This window comes from Festucalex cinctus, chromosome 3 (assembly GCF_051991245.1).
Source record: "Festucalex cinctus isolate MCC-2025b chromosome 3, RoL_Fcin_1.0, whole genome shotgun sequence".
Classification (NCBI taxonomy): Eukaryota; Metazoa; Chordata; class Actinopteri; order Syngnathiformes; family Syngnathidae; genus Festucalex; species Festucalex cinctus.
Window position 1 is genome coordinate 20,951,025 of NC_135413.1, and position 21,524 is coordinate 20,972,548.

General features: G+C 37.8%; 2 protein-coding genes across 5 annotated transcripts in view; one reads left to right on the top strand and one right to left on the bottom strand.

Annotated features, from left to right (window-relative positions):
• tspan33b (tetraspanin 33b) overlaps nt 1–2,694 on the top strand; it is a 24,268-nt gene extending 21,574 nt beyond the window's left edge. For 2 of the 3 annotated variants that reach the window (XM_077516573.1, XM_077516575.1), the window contains one exon: nt 1,688–2,694. In XM_077516573.1, coding sequence (XP_077372699.1) covers nt 1,688–1,903 — 216 coding nt within the window. In that variant the 3' untranslated portion in view covers nt 1,904–2,694. The remainder of the gene's footprint in view (nt 1–1,687) is intronic. The other variant, XM_077516574.1, reaches the window with a different exon arrangement.
• On the bottom strand, nt 1,429–21,039 carry ttc38 (tetratricopeptide repeat domain 38). 2 transcript variants are annotated; one of them, XM_077516571.1, is made up of 14 exons: nt 20,920–21,039; nt 19,456–19,533; nt 19,233–19,314; nt 15,293–15,464; nt 13,428–13,601; nt 10,782–10,857; nt 9,392–9,511; nt 9,245–9,304; nt 8,977–9,015; nt 8,254–8,335; nt 6,961–7,126; nt 5,006–5,165; nt 4,520–4,593; nt 1,429–4,231 (listed from the first exon to the last, which is right to left on the bottom strand). In XM_077516571.1, exons 1-14 carry the CDS (start codon nt 20,947–20,949, stop codon nt 4,144–4,146), a joined length of 1,401 nt encoding a protein of 466 aa, XP_077372697.1. In that variant the 5' UTR covers nt 20,950–21,039; the 3' UTR covers nt 1,429–4,143. The 2 variants fall into 2 exon arrangements, with proteins under 2 accessions (XP_077372697.1, XP_077372698.1); XM_077516572.1 differs by lacking the exon at nt 20,920–21,039 and adding an exon at nt 20,240–20,317.
• Nucleotides 21,040–21,524: the final 485 nt, after the last annotated feature.

A 21,524-nucleotide genomic window follows, 5' to 3' on the forward strand; every position in this document is an offset into this window, starting at 1 on the left:
TCTTAATTTTCACTAAAAAGGGAAAATATTGGCATCAAAATTTGGAAAAAATACAAACTTCAGTTCTTTTTTTTATTTTAAAGTATATACTTATTGAGCAACTTTTAGGGTTAGTAAAATATTGTATTTAAAAAAAAATTTTTTTTAAATCTTAGTCAATAGACATCTTTGTTTTTAAAATCTAACAAGTCCCAGGATCTCCCAGGTGCAGTGGCATGTTTTCAAAAGTTAAATAAAAACAAACAATTGTTTTTTACACTAAACAAAGTATTTCAATATATTTGAAGTATTTTATTTATTTTTTAAATTATCTTAGTTTTAATTTCAAACAAAAACAGATGGTGCTGAGAGTTCCCAGGGTCAGCAGCGTCTCTGAAAATTTAAATTGAAAAAAAAAAAAAAAAACATTTAAATTAGTTCCTTGAAGTTAAGTTTTTTTTTGTTTTTTTTGTTGTTTTTTTTAAAATGGATCTATTATCGGCCATATGATTCTTCAAAATGGCCGATGCTGATATTCGTCAAAATGCTTAATATCGGTGCCGATAATCGTCCCAGCCGATTATCGGTCTATCCCTAAATAAAGCGTTTTTCTTCTAAAAACTATTTGTTTTCAAAAGCGTGATGCATTTTCATCACAATACTCTTTCCTGAATAAAGTCAGACGCAATTACCGCCAGCCACTACTTTTCTGTTCGTTCGTATCACTGCGCGGCGGACTGTAGAGCGCTAACCGACGCACTGCAGCCAGCTAGCTGATACTTCCGCCGAAAAGGCAAACAACTTCAGGCGGAAGGATCAGCTGGTAGCAGTGCGTCAATTCGCTGTCTACAGGGCGCCACGCAGTGATACGAACGAACAGAAAAGTAGTGGCTGGCGGTAATGGCGTCTGACTTTTTTCAGGAAAGGAGTATTGTGATGGAAATGTATCACACTTTTGAAAACAAATAGTTTTTAGAAGAAAAACGCTTTATTTCCGATACCCCAGCCAGCTTGCTGGACTATTTTCCTCTCGTCCAACGCCGGACCAGAACTGGTGTCACCGAACGCTGTCAGGTGAGTCAGTGCTGATCGCACACACGGGAGGTGAGGATGAAATTGAGATTCATGTTAAAAAAGCCGAACGATCCCTTTAAGTACTATTCAAGTGTTCATCAAGGTCATATCTAAAAACAGAGATGGATTCTCGCTCTGTACTTAAAATGATCAACACATTACGCCAGCTCTTGCTGATGTCAGCTGGGCTATAGCCCTCCAGCTTTGCTTGGACCCTGAACAGAAAAAGCTGCAAAGAAAATGGAGGACTAAATTGATGATGCATTTATCTACCAAAACACAAATTAAGTAGGTTCTGACCCACAACTTGGAAGATAAGATCCAGCTGAGGAAATGACCTGTGATCATATGTTAAGCTCCGAGGAAGCACAGTCATGACCCTTGAAGATTTTATTTGTAAAATACAAGAAAATGCCTGCAAACATTGAAGCAAAGAAAAAAACAACAAAAAAACAACAACAAAAACAAGGAACAACATTCCACCGCAATGATGTGAGACATACAGAACAATGGAAATCAAGTAAAAAAAAGAAAAAAAAATTCCATCCATCCATTTACAGTATTTTCCGCACTATAAGGTGCACCTCATTATAAGGTGCACCTTCAATGAATGACATATTTTAAAACTTTAAAGGTGCACATGCCCGGAACACCTCACAAAGAGAGGCGTCCAAAGACAGGAGCCATTCTGACCAGATGCCTGATTGGGTCCCCAATGGTTAAGAGGGAGGCCTGTGAAGTGCCGATGAGTCCAGTCCACATAAATGCATCGGAATTTTATTTGTATGCGCTTTGGTGTGTTTTTGTCGAGCATGCATATTTTACGTTACTAAATGCGTTTGCAGTTTAAAGGTGGGTGTCTGCTTTGTGTGTGCTTGGGGGTGGGGGCAGCTCTATGAGGGTTATAATCCTGTAAATGTAACTGCTGTTATCACAAACCAAATGCAAACATAATAATTCTGAACAATTTCATCCTGGTGCCAAATGAGCATTGCGACAACCTTCCAAGGCACCTTGACAGGGTTGGCACAGGCAGCACATTTAACAAGCGCCTGTTGAGTCATCTAAAGCAGCTGCTGCTGTCCTCTAGATTGCAGGCATTGTGCTGTCCCAGATCCTGATCTCTCAGATTCAAGAAGAGATTACCTCCGTGTCATGAGCACCAGCCAACAAAGACTAAGTAAGGAAAAGAAGAATGCAAGGAGAGTAAAAAAAAGGCAATTGCGGCGCTGTGTTCGACTCCAAAAGCACTCACAAGGAGTTTTTCACTGCTCGTGTGTTACTGCTGTGTCTTGCTGCTTGTTCTTAATGTGAGTAAACACAGTTGATTAGTGTGAGCCATTTAAATGTAAATGTATGTAATAACATTTCACTGGCGTTGGGCTGGAACCTTTTCCTAGAATGGATTGAATACATACATTGATTTGATAAAATGCATATTTGATTTCACAAATCTATACTCCCGGCTTCATAAATTATTGATCTAAAGTGTTGAAAATGGCTTGCCCTCTTTGATCTTGCAATGTTAATGGTTGGACAAACATGGCATTTTTGAGGTGCCCTGAAAAGTGATTATTGGTTAGTACTAATGTATCTCAAATTAAATTAAGCGTATTGCAAAATAAACACACATTACATACAGCAACGTGTTTTTTGTATTTTCTGTGGTTGATACAGATGTAGAGTTTTCTCTTTTGTGCCTTGCTGACATTTGATTTTGTTATCTGGTCATTTTTATCCAGGTAGAGCGGGCTACACTCATCCCTCTGTATCCGTCCTGAAATTGCCCAGTTGGAAAAAAACAAACAAAAAAAACAACAACAAAAAACTGCTATTTTGGAGGGGGACCTTAAAAGGACAAGAGCACAAAACAGTTTGTTTCAAGAAGGAAGATGAACTGGGGTTTATCGATCCAGCAGGTGGCACTATTTATTTTTTTGAGATGGCTCATACCATTTTTTCATATCCAATAATGATAGATCGATCGGCTGATACCAATCCTATACTGATCTGATTCATGTGACAGAAACACAGGCACATCAACCATGGCGACAGCTTGTCTGTGCTATGGCATGTTGCACAAAGTGAAGTTGAGTATATATTGGCTCATAGACTGGATCGGATTGATTCTAATAAAAACAATCCAATACTGATCCAGTGGCTCGGATCGGACCATCCCTACTATTTGTTTTTGCACATCTGCATTTCATAAGAAATAGAAAGTAGTGAGTTGATGTGAAATAAACATGTGCATCAGTGGTGGTGTGGCTCAGTGGTCGAGTCGTCATCTCCCAACCTCGTGGTTGTGGGTTCAAATCCCATGCCATTGTGACGTTGAAGTATCCTTGAACAAGATACTGAAACCCCAGTAGCTCATGATACTACATCATGAGTAGTTGAATACAAGATGATTTGATGGCCTTGTAAGGTGGAAAAGCGTGATTATAAATTAAGTATCATACCAAACTCATTTTTGTCACGAGCCACATTGTAGTTATGGATTCCCTCGAAGGGCCATTGTGACTGTGAAGCCATTTAAATGAATGATCGATCTCCTTGTAGTATGACATACACAACAAACAGGGGATTTGTAACAGAAAATATCTTGTGATATGTCATATCTCAATTTGCAAGAAACATGAATTTGACAGGTTTTGCCTTTGTGGGCCACATAAAATGATCTCACAGGCCGGATCTGGCCCCCGGGCCTTGAGTTTGATACACTTAGACAGTCCTCAGTGTTTATCTGACTTACTGAATTTTAAGTAAAAGTACACAAACTAAGGTGAGTTGATTGATTTAAAAAAATCATAAAACAGATTTCAATTTTTTACAATTCATTTTGAGGACATGTATTTATCATGATTACAAGCATGTGACTGGCCATAAAAATTCGAATACATTTGCAGAAAGTGCAAATTGGTGAAATGTCATCCCACAGAGCTCCACAAGAAAAATCCTGTATCAGAAAGGATTTACCAACTAAAAAAAAAAAAAATAGTCAGCTCCTTTGCCAGTTGATCTGGGGTGCCCCAAAATCAAAAACGGGAATATCGGATTTTGCGGTGCAGTTTGCACCTTGCAATCAGTCTAGTCGTGAAGAGCCATGGCTCTCTGCATCAGACGATCAGTCAGAGGGGAGTTCGGCCTCGCTGCATCACGCTCCACTAGAAGGCATCTATTGGAATTCAACACAACATCGTATATAGAGATCAACACAGATTCCGAGAGAATAGAAGCTGACAAGATAACATAATCAATAAGGGCAGTTTAACACAGCTCTGTTTTGTCAACTCAGAATGAATCCGGATCAGTGTGCACATGGGAAGTCAGCAGATTGCATAATGCGACCGGACCACCGTGTCATGTCCAGGGTTTTCTTTTATCTTATCACTACATGATATCTCAGCAGTCACACTGGGGGGGGGGCTGCATCCAATGTGGGGAGCTCCCAACAGTGCATTACCTGCCCAGTCTTTGGTGGCGCTTATTCTCCGATTTCAAGGCCGCATGAATAAGCAGTTGATTGAAGACATCTCTCTGCAAACAACAGTGGACAAAGCCATTAGCAAACAAAAGAACCTCTGGATTTCTACATTACATATTGGCTCGCTACTGTTTGGAGTTTCACTCTATGTACACTGCCGCACCCCTGGGACACGGTGCATGAAGTCCATCAGCATCCATCACAGAGATTCATTATTCATGTGTGTGCACTGTGCTCAACATTCTCACACGAGCCGCTGCAGTAAATTCATGGGCTGAAAAGCTGCAGCTCTTTGGCGGGGCATTCTTTACCTCTGGCCGACTTTCATAACAACGGGGATTTGTTTTTACTCAAGAGACAAAATTCAACGTGATCAAGATGGTGTTCACAAAAAGAAGGTGAAGCCTCAAGGCTGAATACGTTTCTGAAGAAAACAAATACCTGATCTGTTTCTTGCGTTCTTACCTGTGCATCGCTGCCCCCTATCTGTACCATATTGTAGCGCAAAGGGTACAGTAACTCAACAGTTTGATGGTAGTTTCCTTCGTCATATTCCATAAAGGCTTGACACATGGGCACCCCAATGGGTCCAGCCATTTTATGTTGCGTGTTGTCGCCTGGCGTCCTGCAAAGAGAAGGATATTGGTGATAAAGACAGAATGACACACAACACTTGCTAATCTAATAGAACACAATGGCTGTTTTCCAGAAGCTAGTGAAAACACTCCAAGACTCAGCAGTGCGAAAGTAATAGAAATTTCTCACCTTTTACCCACATGGCCTTAAAAGGAGACATAATAGCACAACACTAAAATTGTTCAAATGCTGTGCTGAGTAGTACACGCAGACAGCTGGATAAATAATCTACAAGCCCATTTTCATGAGCGACCACGTTGCTGTGCCAAAGGTCAGGAACAGTCCTGAAGCAAGACATTTGAATTTTACAGTCAATATGTTGCAGCAATGCGGCTAACCATTTAGTAGCTCACAGAAGGGTTGCAGAGGAAAGTGCAAAAAAAAAAAAAAGCGATCTTAACGTCTGACCAGAGGATTTAAAAGTGTATAATGATTGCTGCCTTTTCATTCACACTGACAGTTGAATGACGTTTAGATTATCGGTTTAAATTTTATTCTATGTGAGCAGGCAAGTAGAGTACGTGTAAGCAATGTGACAAACATGTTCAGTTTCGATGAAAGAAGTTTCTGATGGAGTGACGATAAAAAAAAAAAAAAAAAAAAAAAAAACATTTTCTTATTTTGTTTGACAAGCCACGACATGTGGTCGAAGGTAATTGAGGGCGGAAACAAAAACAAGGTTTTTACCATTATAAATGTGTGGATTTGCAACAACAAATAGATGATGTAACATGCAAACTTTCTCTTTAATGTTGCAGAAAGTGGGGAGGGGATGAGAGCCAGCAAAGCAAACTGACTTGCTCTATTCTACTTGTTTAGAACAGTGTACAGTAATTGTACCAAAAGTCTGCCAAATGTGACACATTAATGACTGTCCAAAATAGCCACGTCACTTCCATAAAACGGGAAACGGATGACAACAAAAAAGCACACTTTTCTCATTAAAAAAAAGGTAACGAATGGTTTCTTGTACAGTAAAACTACATTTAAACATTTCATATTTTTATTTCCAATACGTGTTACTTTGTAGTGTTATTTATGACTTTTATTGCACGTTAAGGATAGCACAGTATTGCAATTTCTTTGCACTAGCACATTAACAAAGCCATTCGATTCAATTCCTTATTGGGAAAACGAACGCCAAATCAAATGCCACAGTTTTTATTCCGTGTTGTAAGACTGACATTTAGCTCACTTCCAAGATTCGACAAAGATGATTCCATATTCTCATTTGGATTTCTTGGATTATGTTTATAAATCTGATCATTGTGTTACTGCAAATTCCGGATTATAGAAACATAAGTGTCGCAACTAAATAAATGCAAAGCTTAAATCATTCCCTGACATTCTGCTCGATGACTAAAGCAGAGTGGAGAGCATCCATCTCTCACCTAGAAATTGACTTTCAATCTTTCAAGAGCTGCCACCCACTCAAGCCCCCCAGAAGTAACTCCTGCGACTTACGTAACAGTGAAAGACGTGACAATTTCAAGAAGCAGTGGTAGATAGCAGCTTTTCGTGGGTTTTCTGCAGAACAAAATGGGAAATGACTGTCTGTGGTCAGGCTGCCCAAGCAGATTAGAACCACAAAAGCCTGAGGGAGAAGCAATCGCTGGATTCTGCTTTGTGAATTGGACTGCTGCTCTCGATTCTGTCTGCACACGCCCTTCATCCTACACTCAACATTGCTCCCGTCTCCATTTTACATAAGGCCCCGCTGGTTCTTATGTAAGGCTGATGGTGTCGAGGTGAGCGGCGGAGAGAGGAAATGGTGCAGAAATTACTTAGCCAATTCCTGGAGGCCTTCCAGCAGACGCTGAGAAGCGCCAGTCTCTCTCGCTCCCAGGGACACCATGAGGAAGTGGAGGTCATTAAATAGGGTCACGTGGTCATCGGTGTGAGGCAGCGTTATCTGGAGCAGCTCCCGGTAGCGGTCCTTCACAAACACACCTTACATGCATGCAAAGAATGCATTAAGGCTGCGTGACATCTGAAAACAAACTCAGATACAAGTTTAATTTGCTCCTTGACCAAGCTTGTAACTCAAAACAAGCGCATCTCAAATCATCTTTCCACTTTGAAAACTTTCTTGTCAACTAGCTGTGTTACAATGGTACTTAACAACCCTACAAAGCCAAATGTATCATATTAAATACAAGACATTTTGAGCTCTCTATTTCCTGAGTATACTTTTTTGTCACATTAAAACCCTGACGTATATGATCTGACACATGCATTGCACAAATAATCCAATAGAGGGCAGTATCACCCAGCTGATGGTTTTTCCAGTAAGAAAGGAGAGACACCTATACTTATTAATAGTGGGAAATATTTTGAAATAGTCTGTTTATTATTATGTTCTTGACAGTTACAAATGTACGCTGTACATCTTAAAGCATTGTGACCGGATGTATCAAATATGACACAAAAATCAAAAGCTTTAAGTGGAAGTTGATTATCAATTTTCAATTTATTTATTTATTTTTTGCTCAAAAACCAATAAAAACTGTAATTTACAAATAATCAGAATGTTGTCTCATATATTTCATGGTTCAGTTAAAACATTTAACTTAAAGGGATACTTGACTCATTGAGCCATTTTCAGCAGTAAAAAGTGAATATTTTGTCTATAATTAATGTAATGTGGTAACTTCATTACTTTTCATGTAAAATTATTACCTTTTAAAAGTAAATTTTCTACTTGCTGTCGACTGATGTTGACATCAGCTGTGCTGAGGAAGTAGGCAATGACCAATCACGGCTCAGTTTACTGAACAAACCCAGAAAACAGGTAAGCCATGATTACCTACTTCCTCAGCACAAGTGATGTCATCATCAGCAAGTAGAAAAAATACTTTTTAAAGGTAATAATTTTAGATGAAAAGTAATGAAGTTACCACATTAATTATAGACAAAATATTAACTTTTTACTGCTGAAAATGGCTCAGTGAGTGAAATATCCCTTAACAGAATTTAAAAATGTTAAAAAAGTTCAAACTCTGAAATTGAATAATTTTTAGGATTTCTTAAGAATGAATTAGAAAAATGAATATTGAATTGAGCAGCATGTCTCTTACCCTCCATCTCAAGTCTGCAGAGCAGGGAGCTGGCATCTACCATGTCCAACATGGATCCTGTTGCTTTGCAACGTTTGAATATCTTTCAGACACAGAGTATGCCGTTACTCGTCGTCTTCTTTTTTTTTTTTTTTTTTCAAAAATAAAAAAAATGTAACAATGCAAAGATTTACACAATTACATCTACGAAACAAAATATGAAGGTAGTTGCTCCTGCTGGAATCCTCTTGCGTGAGTCTTAAAGCATTCATGAGTGTCAGCTCAAAAATTTGCTGTTGTTTTCAAATCTATCGCAACATGAAGTAACATCGTGAAATGTTCTTGTTGCTGGCAGTTACAGGACTTATGAGAGCGTGACATTTGTATCCTCTGAATGTTGGCATGAAATAATCATCATCTTGGGCAGATGACGTCAATTGCTACAATCACAGTAGCCATAACATTAGGTACACCAACAAGATTTTATAAACTTTCATGTACGCCATGTCTCAAAATTATGCAACAGCCCAGTAGAAAAGTACTGATTGACAGCCAGAGAGGTATTATTGAAGCAATGTAATTATGATCCGGTGGAGAACTGCACTGCCTCACGCTTAGAAGTGTTTCTAATATCTTGGTTACGTCAACTGCAAGGGCAAAATGATCAAGCAGTGTACTGGCACATGCAATCAGTATGCATTCTCACAACACATCTGCTTTAAGATTGGAATGGAAATAGCTAACCTGAGAATCGAATATTTGCAATGCAGCCTCATACTGCCCCTGTGGAGAGGGAGGTGACAAAGACAAATTGAAATAACGTCAGACTTGAGATATGCTTGCCTGGTAAGATTGCATTGCACAGATGCAAACACAAATTAATCTAGCAATATAATCAACTGTGGACTTCAAATTACCCCGGAGAAAACATATCACAAATACAAGTTCCAAAAACTATTTGGCTGCCAACGTTGCGCCTGACTGAGAAAACTCATTATACGGTAATCTGTACCTTCTCAATGAAGTACAGTGCCCAGTGCCAATAGTTGTGACTGGCCAGCATATCGGATACCTGCAATGACACAATACTTACTAAAGAGAACATTTCCCAATTCTGATGAGGGCGGAACATGATTCATTCGAAAGTCAATGTTTATACCTGCCAGTCTTTCTCCCTGTCTTCCATGAACTTCAAGCCTTTGTCCAGCTGCGCTCTCATCTCGTAGACGTGCGCGACAGAGTGGACGGACCACGCGTCATCAGGAACCAGGGCGAGGCCCTTCACATGAATAAAATCAGAACTGCATTTATCTGGAATAGATGACAACTCATCTAAGGTATTGTGTCTTACAACTACAGTAGAGCCTTGAAAGTTGAAATGCGGTAAAATATCATTTGACAAAAATTTGGGGAAAAATTAACCTATGACTCTCCTCACAATGTTAGTCCTTATTAAAAAAACCAATAGGAGACTTTATGAGTGGACTTTTCAGATGACAGAAGAGGAAGTGAAAAGAGAATATGACAAATATAACTGGGATGTTTTGTAGGTTGAGTCATATCTAAATTAGTTAGACTTCTGGAAGAATTGGTAAAATATGCTGTCACTTCTTATTAAAAACAAGATAGACTGCTCCAATTGTTATAGGTTGGGAAGAGAGTTGAAAAATTGAGATCTACAAGTCACATCTGTGTTGACATGATCTTCGCATAAGGTAGTCAGTCATTCGTCATCATAGATGAAGAATATACAGTATGCATTAGGCTAGGTGTCACTAACCTTTTCAAAACCGAGAGCTACTTCTTTGGTACCAATTAAAACAAAGGGCTATTAGTTTGATAGACATTTGTGAAATAAATTTGCTCAAATTACCTTAAAAAGAAATATTTATCTATGTGAAGACTGCTCATTTTAATTATTTCGCAAAATAATTATCAAGAGTGATTTTTAACAAGGTAGTAAACAGATAAATATCATCATGCAACACTTGGTCACTATAAAGATCTGCAAGTATGTACATTTGAAATGATCAAGCGGTATAGAATATGGGTGGATGGACATCTACGTTCCTAGGGAATCACAATGTCCCATCACTGGTGAGTTATTTGGGGCCCACTTGGTGCCCAATGGCCCAAGTATAAGACTATTCACATTCCTGTATATTGCTTGAATTTCTTTCATATTAACAGTGTTTACATGAGTTTTACACATTTATGGACAACAACAACTATGATAATACTTAAAACAGCCCAAATAGTTTGACACTGGAATTGATTACTTCTACTTTGATTATTTCCGATGGATTCCGTTTTTTCCCAATCAGCATCTTGGAAACGACTGTGTTCAACCTTCAATGTTCCACTGTACTTGGTATGCATTATTTAAAGGAGCCGATTGGGACTCCTGAGTTCTGCAAGAGCGGCTCATTAATGGGCATCAAATATAAATTAATTGTGTGAATCAAAGTGACAACTGACACACTCAACAGGAGACAGAGTCTGCATCATTAATGAGCAAAATCACACAAGAAACATGAAGACCGTCTCACCTCCATTGCTACTTTCTCAGCCTGGTCATAGAATCGCGTCTCCAGCAGACCAAAAGAATACAGACCTTTCAGATAGCTGAAAATATAATACAAAAATTCAATTTGTGATTACATTATTCGATTTTGAAGATGAAGTTCATGACAGCAGAAAATTAATTAGTAATTTGAAAATCAGACAACACTGACTTCACTAGAATTTGAACAAAATATTTGTGCATCTGGCCATTGAAGTAAAAATCATATCAGTGGTAATTATGAGGTCGAGGGTACGTTCTAATGATGGTCCGTGGTGAAAATCCCACGAGATGGAAAAAGAGGTATTGACTGTTTTGTTGTACAGTTCCGTCCTCCACGCTTATGGCTGCTTTCATGGCCGAGACTTTAATTATCACAGCTTACGAAGTTATGTTCACATACACGTGCTACAGGCCAGTGTCACAGCAGAAACAAATTGTGCTGCCTGATTGTCTCTGCCCTTCCTCAGACAACCTCCTCTTCCGACAATAAAAGGAAAATGGTTCTCATGTTCATTTCCAAGAAATCATTTGAAATGAACTTGTGGCCATTAGAAACAAGTAACACTTCCCTAGGCTGTAAGACACACTTGCCTTGTGACCAATAACCACCTACTCTCATCACATTTCCACTTACTGACAAAAAAAATAACAAATATATATCATTGATGTGGAGCGTGAGCAGATGAGATGGTTGAGAACAACACATGTGTAACAGTCTATTACGAACTCAAAATCAAGTAAGAAGAAGTATGTTTTTTGTGCAAAATTGTTACTATTCAAGGTATTAATTAGTGTTGTTCCGATACCGATACTGCATTAAAACAGTGTTATCGGTATCGGTGACTACTCACAAGTAACATGCCATTACCATACCATTAATTCCAACACTAATATAGGATTTTGGATGCAGCATCTTGCGTCTTGCTGGTACACGACATTCACTGGTATGTGACATGTTTACTGCATGCCGATCTAAGATATCCTATTGGCCCTTGAATGCTCTGAACCAATAGCAGGACAGCTTTTTCATGTTGAGGAACCCCCCCCCCCGTAAGTATCGGTATCGGCCGATACTGAAAAGCTGGGTATCGGTATCTGGAGCCAAAAATCGGTATCGGAACAACACTAGTATTAATAGATTTATTTGATGATTAACTGATTTGGCCTGACCTGCCATGTTGGATTTGGCTTCTTGGGTGGGCTATTGCTTTAATTTGGACAACTAACACTTGAAGGTTATACAACAGATGGAATTCTGTGAGTAATGGACATATTATTTTCGTAGTGAGGCACACGCATAAAAAATAGGCTCATCTTCATTTTCATGCTGGTGAAAATCTAGTTTACCACATTTCCGAATTTGACAGAGCGCGTTGATGACAAATTACGTGTGATGGACATCCAACGACTGACCTCAGCTACCTCTGCAATCTTTTGCTACCATATATGCCCGTCTCAATCATATATACAGCAAATAAAGATGAGTTGACTTGGTCCTTCCTTAGACTTCTTGTGTGAGGTATCTTAGAACAAGGGCATCAAACTTTTTTTTTTTGCAGGATAACTTTGTAGTTATGGCCGTTTTGACGGTGAAACCAAATACATGTTTACTTGTCTCATGAAAATTACTATATACACACAAATTAATGGATTAGTAGAAGTCAAGGATAATCGTTCAATTAATGTTCAGGTTACTGTAAAATGGGTAACAAAAAATATTGCAAAATCTCAATGTCATTATTGACTGTACGTGACAATTTGAAATTTTGGTACAGATTTTAGCAAGGATCATGGAAGTAGACAATCACATGATTTGCTTTCATGGGCCACAAAAAATGATGTGGCAATTGATATTTGGGAAAAATAATTCCGGAACATGGCAGATGATGATGATGATGATGATGATGATGATGATGATGATGATGAGGTTATGGCTTGAGTTCAAATCCAACTGAGTTCCCCGTTCCTAACCCAGATAGCAAGAGATGTTGAATCAATGTTAACAAGACTAATTTAACATTGATTCAATGTTGATCCAAAATCCTTTGCTATCTTGGAAGAGTTCTACCTGATGGGGTACGCAATTATTGAGGACAAAAAAAATACCAAAATAAAAAAGAAATAGATAAAAATAAACACAATATATAAAACATATACTACAATAATTACATACAAAAAATAAATATAAGTGGAAATGAAGACAGCAATTCCAAAATAAAAAAACAAATAAATAAATAAATGGGAAAATAAAAACAATATATAACATTTCATGACGCATTTCATGCTGACAGCGTATGCAGCATGAAAGAAAGAAATATAAGAGCAGAGTGTTTTTAGTTTTACATTTAAATCCATTTATATATTTATTTTTGTATTTATTTCCACATTTACTTTAATATTTATTTTTTTATCTTTTTTATTTATTTATATATATATATTTTTTGTTGTTTTTTTTATTTCCATTTATATTTATCTTTTTGTCATTGATTATATTTTTATATTCGTTTTTATTTTCACATTTACTTATTTCTTTATTTTTTATTTTGGCATTTTTGGTCCGCCATACGCAATTAGTCTTGGCAGCGAGTGCAAATTCATCTAAGAATGTATGTACTGTAATCTAGCGTACCTGGACAAAGGCATGTGAGGCTTCCAGTGGGGCAGCACTCGAGCAACCGAATCCCTCATCCGGGTTTGGGCTCCCATGTAGAAATAGCTATCATGGGCAAACTTGAGGGCGAGTAAGTCTGTGGGATGATCAACCAGGATATCTTCCCAAACATCACTGGCTTTGGGGAAATTCCTACAAGAAACACGAGTCAGTGCGACGACAAGCAACAGTGTTGTTCTTGGGACAAGAGATCCACCCAAAGACAATAATGACTCAAGGATTTACACTCCAGAGAGTCAAATAAAAGACAAATATTTTTAAGTTTACATTATGCTTTAGAACATATAATATTATGACATAAGCTAGTGGTCATAAAAATGTAGTGTAATACTGTATTTATACGTAATAGCAAAAGATTCATACATCTAAAACTCCTTTACCACCACTAGGCAGAACTTTTGCCCATTTGGGAAAGGCTCATGATAGTTTCATATTGTTTTATCACTTTAACACAGGTTAAATCTGTATTTCATCTGCCAACAAGAGCCATCGTTGAGTCATTATCACCTAACAAATTGCAGAATATTTTTTTGTTTTACAAGACATTTGTCACAGTCTTGACAGTTTTATTTAAATGTGTCATGAAGTGGGACATTTTGACACATCAAGGCAGCTTTAAGCAAAGAAACTAACAGGGAGTCGTGAACTCAATTTTTAACTGCTCATTTCCACCAGGAGGGAGCAAACTGCTGAATGGCCATGTTCATTTAGTATCGAGGGCAAAGACGCACACTTGCAAATATGACCCTGATCTCTTATTTGGGGCACAGCACTGCAACACACCATCTGGAGAAATGTCTCTTCTAGGGGTGGACCAAAAAAAATCGATTCATAAAAGAATCGAGATTCTCATTTATTAATCGAATCGAATCGATATTAAAATCCAAAAATCGATTTTATTTAAATTAGAAATGAAGAAGAAGGGGAAAGGGCAGTTATAGCCCACATGTTGTTTTTGTGGAAAAAGGCCCTTACAATACAAAATTAATAAATGTTTAAACAAACAAAAACAAAAAAAAGACACTTTAATGTCTCTATTTGTCATTTTGTCTTGCAAAGCAGACTGGAGTTGATCATGACAATGTTGTGCATATCTGTAAATTGAAGCAGAAATCATTTGTCAATCAAAAAATTTTGACTCGAAAATCATTTGAATCGAGAATCGAAAATCGATTCAGAATCGAATCGTAGACCCAAAAATCGTAATTGAATCGAATCGTGAGACAGTCAAAGATTCCCAGCCCTAGTCTCTTCTTTCATCAGTGGGAAAAAAAATAAATAATATATATATATATATAATATTTCTATCTGTTTCTGTTTTGCAGCAATTAGCATTACAATATAGCTAAGTTTCGTCATTATTCACCATACTCTGCTGCCACCTTTTGGCCGGTTGTGTAATAACGCCATTTTTTTTTTTTCCCTCAACTGTTCTTTTCAGTTGAGAGGCTGCATCAAAGCCTTCAGTCTAGCATAAAAAAAAAAAAAATAAAATAAAATTATATATATACATATATATATATACACACATATATATATAGATATATATATATATACACATATATATATATATATATATATATATATATATATACATATACATATATATATACATATATATATACATATATATATACATATACATATATATATATATATATATATATATTTTTATTTTTATTTTTTTTTTTTTTAAAGGGTATAAACAAGTCTTTGGGACACTTAAAAAATATTTATACATATTTGGGAGCAATTGTGTTAATTAATATTTTCTTAATAATTGAGCATCCCTAGTTAAATTCCATGACCTCCCTAAAGCTCACCCATGTGAGAAGAACTCCAAGGCCTTAACGTGGAGTCTCTCTCTCAAGGTGAGGTTTTGACTGTTGGCCAGCTCCACGGTTTTCTTCACAGCGCCGGCCAGCCGTTGGTCCAGGCGGGGGGAGATCGCCGTTCCCACCAGCTCTAAGCCCGTGCTCGCCACATGGCCCATCACTGCAGGGATAGTCATTATATCAGTCGCCGAGTTTCACACTTTCTCACTGCACACTGAAGGCTCTAAGCTGCTTTATTGTTGAAAGTAGGTCTCTCAACTCTTGCTTCTAGTGTATTTTGTATTGTATTTGTTTGTTCTTGTTAGCTCTCATATAAACATGCTTTCTTGAAATATTCAAACATTTCCTAGATTAATAAATATTAAAAGGTCCAAACAAAACAAAGTTCCACATTTTAATGAAGAAAAATTGCTCTGAAAAACTAGAGAGACATTTCGACAAGCCTGCAATGAGGTCAACCACTATTGTAATATTCATGTGGTTCAAATGAGATTTTACAAGTCTGCATGCTTATTCAGCTTATGCAAGATTAAACAATGAACCCAGGTCGGGTAGCATGCGTCAACGTCAGCCATACGCCGAAATGCCACACGACCCAGATTGGACCTGGCTTGTTTGACACAAAGCATTTTATTCAGGGAATGCCAATGAGGTCCTGTTAACTTCCAAAGTCACTTGTTTATGTCCAAGTTTTCAAACCTTGAGGTCTCTAAAGATTTCAAGTTTTTGAACATTCGTCCTTGAATGAAATACTTGGATGGAACACCAAATATTCTCGTTCTTTGGCGCCCCATGCTTGGCTCATTTGCGCGAGCAGAAAAACGGTTGTCACCTCCAAGGTGAACTTGTCGATCATTTCACGCTCAGACCACAGACACATACAGGGCTGGGAGCAGAAGCCATTATGTCAACAAGTACCTGTTTATTTGGTCAATAACCAATACGTACACAGGTTCCAATTCCCCAGACATGACCTCCAGTGAAACAACATCCATTAAAGCAAATTCCACAGTATCATCAGCAAAGCACCTTCAGCAAGGAATACACTGACGGGTAACACGGGCTGAGGGCTGAGCGGATGTCACCAAAAGTTAAAATATGGATGATGTCACTAACAAGTATAATGTGAACCTGTGCCATGTATTAACAGATGAATGCAACGATGCAATGATTGTTTGAGATAATCGCTATGTCACACAAAACTGGTATGTCACACAACACTAGTCTGAAATGTCTTTGGTGTAATTGTCAACTTCATTAGCGTTTAAACATGCCCCATAATTGGTAAATATACTTGTGAACCAGCAGCCAGCATAAAACACATACACATATATCCATTTACGGTAACACAATTGCACACACTTTGCACACACAACACGCTCACATGTCAAAGCACATACTTAAGTGGAGTACGGGAATAAAGGCCTTTTGACATGTCGCCATGAGATTGCAAGAAACGTGGTCTTGACATAACATGTATTTTATTTGAGTATGGTTTGAGTTTTATGTTCATATTAATCAGTATTGGTGTGGTGTGAGCAAAAGACTTTGAAGGGATTTTATTCACAAAGAGGAAGTACGATTTATTTTAAAGACATGAATGTTTTATCAGCATAAAAAATGGGACCTTGTCAACAAATGTGTATTGCAGAACTGTTAAGGTCACAATTTTTGAGAGGAACTGAAACAGGGGGTGTAAGCACTAGGCTTGGGGAACTTAGCAGTTCGAATCTGGTACAAACCGGCTAGAATATACTCCCACCCAATCTGGGCTTAGTCATGCTATAGTCAGCAATCCGAGGTTATAACTTGGTAGGGGGAAACGAAACTGCGCGCGCAAAAAAGGAGCGAAGCTCTCTCCCCCGGCCAAGGGAGACATTTTTCGTCTCTGTGCCCCATTTACCCCTATATGCTAAATGAGGAAGTGATTCTAACAAGCAAAATAAGAGTAAATTGTGGTAGACACATCGTCTTGTTGGGCTATTAGAAAATAATAAGTTCCCTTGTTTTGATCAGTTTTGATAAAATTAAACAGCCGGGATAGTAAATGGTAAACTTCCTCAATTGTTTCCTTTGAACTACTAGTTTAGCTCAAAGATAATTAGGCCCAGGTGGTTCATCACAGAGTAATTACCTGTCTTGACCACCCAGCAAAGGAATAATTCTTTTTCAAAGCTTTTGCCCTTCTTTTTAGTTTTGATTTGTCTTTTCCTTTTTATTTTTCTGTTGTTTCTTCAATTGACGATCTGGAGTAAGGAGCAACAAATTGTGAGTACATGTGATTCTGTTTGGGTTGAATTTATGATGTGAATCATCACCTTTTGTCATTGATCAACATATATACATTATTGTACAAATTCTGCTTTGCTATTGGTTTGAACACTGATCAAGTAATAAATCAAGAAAGACAAGATGTGGTTTAGAGTTTTCATGTGTGTGGTCACATTAATCATTGATTTCTTGAACCCTACCTTCACTTTTCTACTTTAACCTGTTTCTCTCGCTATTTGAGTCATACTTAGAGATACCTTGTTAAATAGATAACAGTTTCATCTACATGTTGGCCGCGTTCCAAAATTCCTGTAAGGTTATTTCGGCTTAAATGAAGAAATAGAACAAGCCCTTGCGATTCTAACAAGAATAGCCAAACCCTATTTAGGTCATTCTAAGTGCAATCGATCATATGAAAAGGAGCCGCTGTAAAAAGAGTGTGATTAGATTTATATCCTTAAATCATTAAAGGTTACTCGTTAAGGGTGTAGTCTAAAGGAAGTTGGGGCTGACAATCTAAAACCAGGGCGGTGAGAACCTAAACGAATCCTTTTCGACGCCAGCTTGAAGCGCCCCCGTCACCTCCGTAAATCCCGTGTTACTACGGTTGGAGCCAAAGGGGGGTCTTAACCCTTTGTCACGGAGAGTTGGCCAGGTAAGCGGGATCAGACAACACTCAAGTAGTTTGTGATGGCACATCTTCAACCGATTTTCACTTGTTAAATTCATTCAGTCTGATATTTTATCCATCTATCCATTTTCTGAACCGCTCATTTCTCACAAGGGTCACGGTTGTGCTGGAGCTTATCTCAGCTGTCTTCAGGCAGTAGGCGGGCTACACCCTCATCTGGTTCCCAACCAATCGCAGGGCACACACAGACAACCATTTAGAGCGTCCAATTAACCTGCCATGCATGTATTTGGAATGTAGGAGGAGACCGGAGTACGCAGACAAAACCCACACAGGCACGGGGGAGAACATGCAAACTCCGCCCAGGAAGGGCGAAGCCCGGACTCAATCTCACGTCCTCAGCACTGGGAGGCGGACGTGCTAAGCAGTCAATCACCATGCCACCGTCTGATATTTTAATTATGCAATATTTTTGCATTCACAAAGAGTCAGCTTTAAAAGATTGATTCAATCTTTGCAGATTGTCATTACCTGGATGACAATGAAAATAGACACTAACATAAAATGAAAACAAGATCATTGATATTATTAGTGTCACTGTAAATTGAAATTAAGGTAGGCAAATATTGTTTTCTCTTGGGCTAATAAAATGTACGTGTTTACTTTTTTTTTATGTTGAATTTGATCTAAATTTGAAGTGGGAGTGGCAATAAGCAGTAGAAGTCTTTTTTATTGAAGTGTTCATTATTTGCCAAACTGCTTCTTGTGAAGTGAGTTCAGTTTGCTGCCAAAATCTTAAATTATTGTTCATAAATCAAAGCAAATAAATAAACAAATAAATACATGGAAAAAAGTGTTGCTTCCCTGACAATTTCTTGCATTAAACTTTTGATGTTATAATACTCACATTTCTAAATATTAGTTTTCTAGTGAGTCCTGTTCTCCCTTTTGAAACTGTCCCAGCAGCCTTGCAACAATCTGATGGAGATGTCTGTTTAAATATTTGAATAAAGTGCATCTTGTTACCAAAATTGGGATCAGCTTCCTTGATGCGAGCCATGCATCCGCCAATTCCTCCAATACTGTCAATGTTACGCCATGTCACATACTAAGGGGAAAACAAAATTGACACAATGAAAACAACTCAGCAAATTTCTCATTCTCATTTCTCCCAACTAAGATAAGGGTGACAACGAAGTCACTTCAGTGGTTGTGCCGGTGCGTTGTTATCTGTGTGTAAATTATCTACCTGAGTGAGAATAGCATCATAAAGTTTGCACGCCTCATTGCTGCTGGTGGACAATGGAAGCCCCTCAGCTCTCCAAGCCTGGGGGGGAGAAGATTGTCTCGTCAGTTCAGCACCAGTCAATAAAATGGACCAAAGTGCAACTTTTTAACACATAGTGATGAAATGTCGCGGAATTCACATGTGCCAGGTCAATTACTGCTGTGATCACTTCATCAATTTTAGCACAACGGCAGCTCATTGTACAGTGACAGTGTTGAATTTAAGCAAAATGCTGGTTGCAGTGGCGATCATGGGGCCACAGCACGGGGAAAAATACTTTCATTTCATTTATTTCATTCTTAAAACCAAGATGGAAGGGGGCAGAAATAAGTCAAACTTGTTACACCTGCCCCTAAGTAACACAAAATGAATGACAACTATGTACACTTACAAAAATAACAGTTTTACTAAATTAGAGAATAAAGTCAATATCGTAATTAATTTAGGTTAACTTTGTCGAATATTTGTTTGAAACATTAAAGTGGGAAATATATGCAAACTAAAATAACAATTAAATGTGTTTCCACCCTTTCCCCCCTCGAAACTCGTATTTCATTCTGTGTTAGACACCAAACCACTACAGCATACACAACTGATGATGTAGAACGTTGTAGGGCGTAAGTTGACGATTTGTGGCGATATTAGCAATTTAGCCACGTAGACGGCTCATTTATTACGCGTGGCAGTGGAGTGAGATGAGGAGCTCGAACAGGCTCGCCTCATTTTCACGAAATATTGTGTCTACCTCCTCCCGCATCACTCCTCTGTAGATATGAGATGGTAAAAATATGAGATACGGCCCCGACACTGACACGCTGTGTATTTACTTCCGTAAACACAGCGCTGTGAGTGACGTCTTATCATCTGCGCATGCGGATCACTTTGCGGACGGAGAAACTTTACACAGCAGACTATTTGGGTCAGTGCAGCAGAAAAACACAAGATTTGACCGAAAAAAAAAAAAAAAAAAAACATATATACATACATATATATATATATATATATATATATATATATATATATATATATATATATATATATATATATATAAAATAAAAATCGGAATTCAGCATTAAGACATACATTGTGAACGTAGCTGTTCATGCATGTTAGAAAGCATGCATCTATTAAATTTGTGTGTTTAATAAATTAAATGTATATGCTTTATTTTAAATTAAATTTATATTTGAAATTGTCCGACATGTTACTGTTGAGTTATGAACACTGACATTAACTGTGGCTTGGGGGGTAATGACAGGGGGTTAAAGACAACGTTAAAAACAATGCTAACAGATTTATTTGTATGTGCCAAATAAAACACTCGCCAAGCTGCAGCTGCGCCACGTTTGGTCTGAATTATATAACCCGCAAAAAAAAAAAAAGTTTTTCAACTCGTTGCAAAATCACCTCTTTTACAATACGTACCTGACAGTCTCTGTAGCTTAAAAGATCCATTTTGCGGTTACTGTAATTAATTAAAGCACAACTACAGACTTCAACTTCGATCTCACACCCAACTCTTCCCAGTTCGATCTCACACCCAACTCTTCCCAGAGTCAAGTAAACTAAAAACGACAAGCACCGGAAATCGTTCCGGAAGATCAACCTTTCAAACTAAGTGCCGATCACATTCTGCTACATAAAATGGACACTATATTAGGTACACTTCCTGCATGAACGAATTTGACGTGGCGAGCTCTAGAAAAAGTCTGCCTTTAACAAACATAATTCTCCAAAAGCCTTCATAGGTGCTATTATAGGATACGGAATTTACACTAACATTTAGAAACATCCATCCATCCGAAATAAATAGAATCTGAGATAATGTTGTCATTTAATATATGTTTATTATTGTGGTTGTAGTTTGTAGTGCACCTGGTTACCGATACTTAGCCTACAAACAAACTACTAAGGGGCAAAAATACCTGAGTTATGATGCAATGTAACTCTAAATTACAAGAGTAAAACTGTGTTTAAATTTATACTTACAGGGCAGCAACAATAAATGTAAAGAAAAATGCAGTGTTTTG

Bases quoted from the DNA above. Each gene is read 5' to 3' on its own strand.
- ttc38 (XM_077516571.1), bottom strand. From the start codon at position 20,949: ATGGATCTTTTAAGCTACAGAGACTGTCAG. The intron at 19,315-19,455 runs GTAGATAATTTA...TTTTCCCCTTAG, and splicing joins ATGATGCTATTCTCACTCAG to TATGTGACATGGCGTAACAT. The intron at 13,602-15,292 runs GTGAGCTTTAGG...TGTTTCTTGTAG, and splicing joins TTGGAGTTCTTCTCACATGG to GAATTTCCCCAAAGCCAGTG.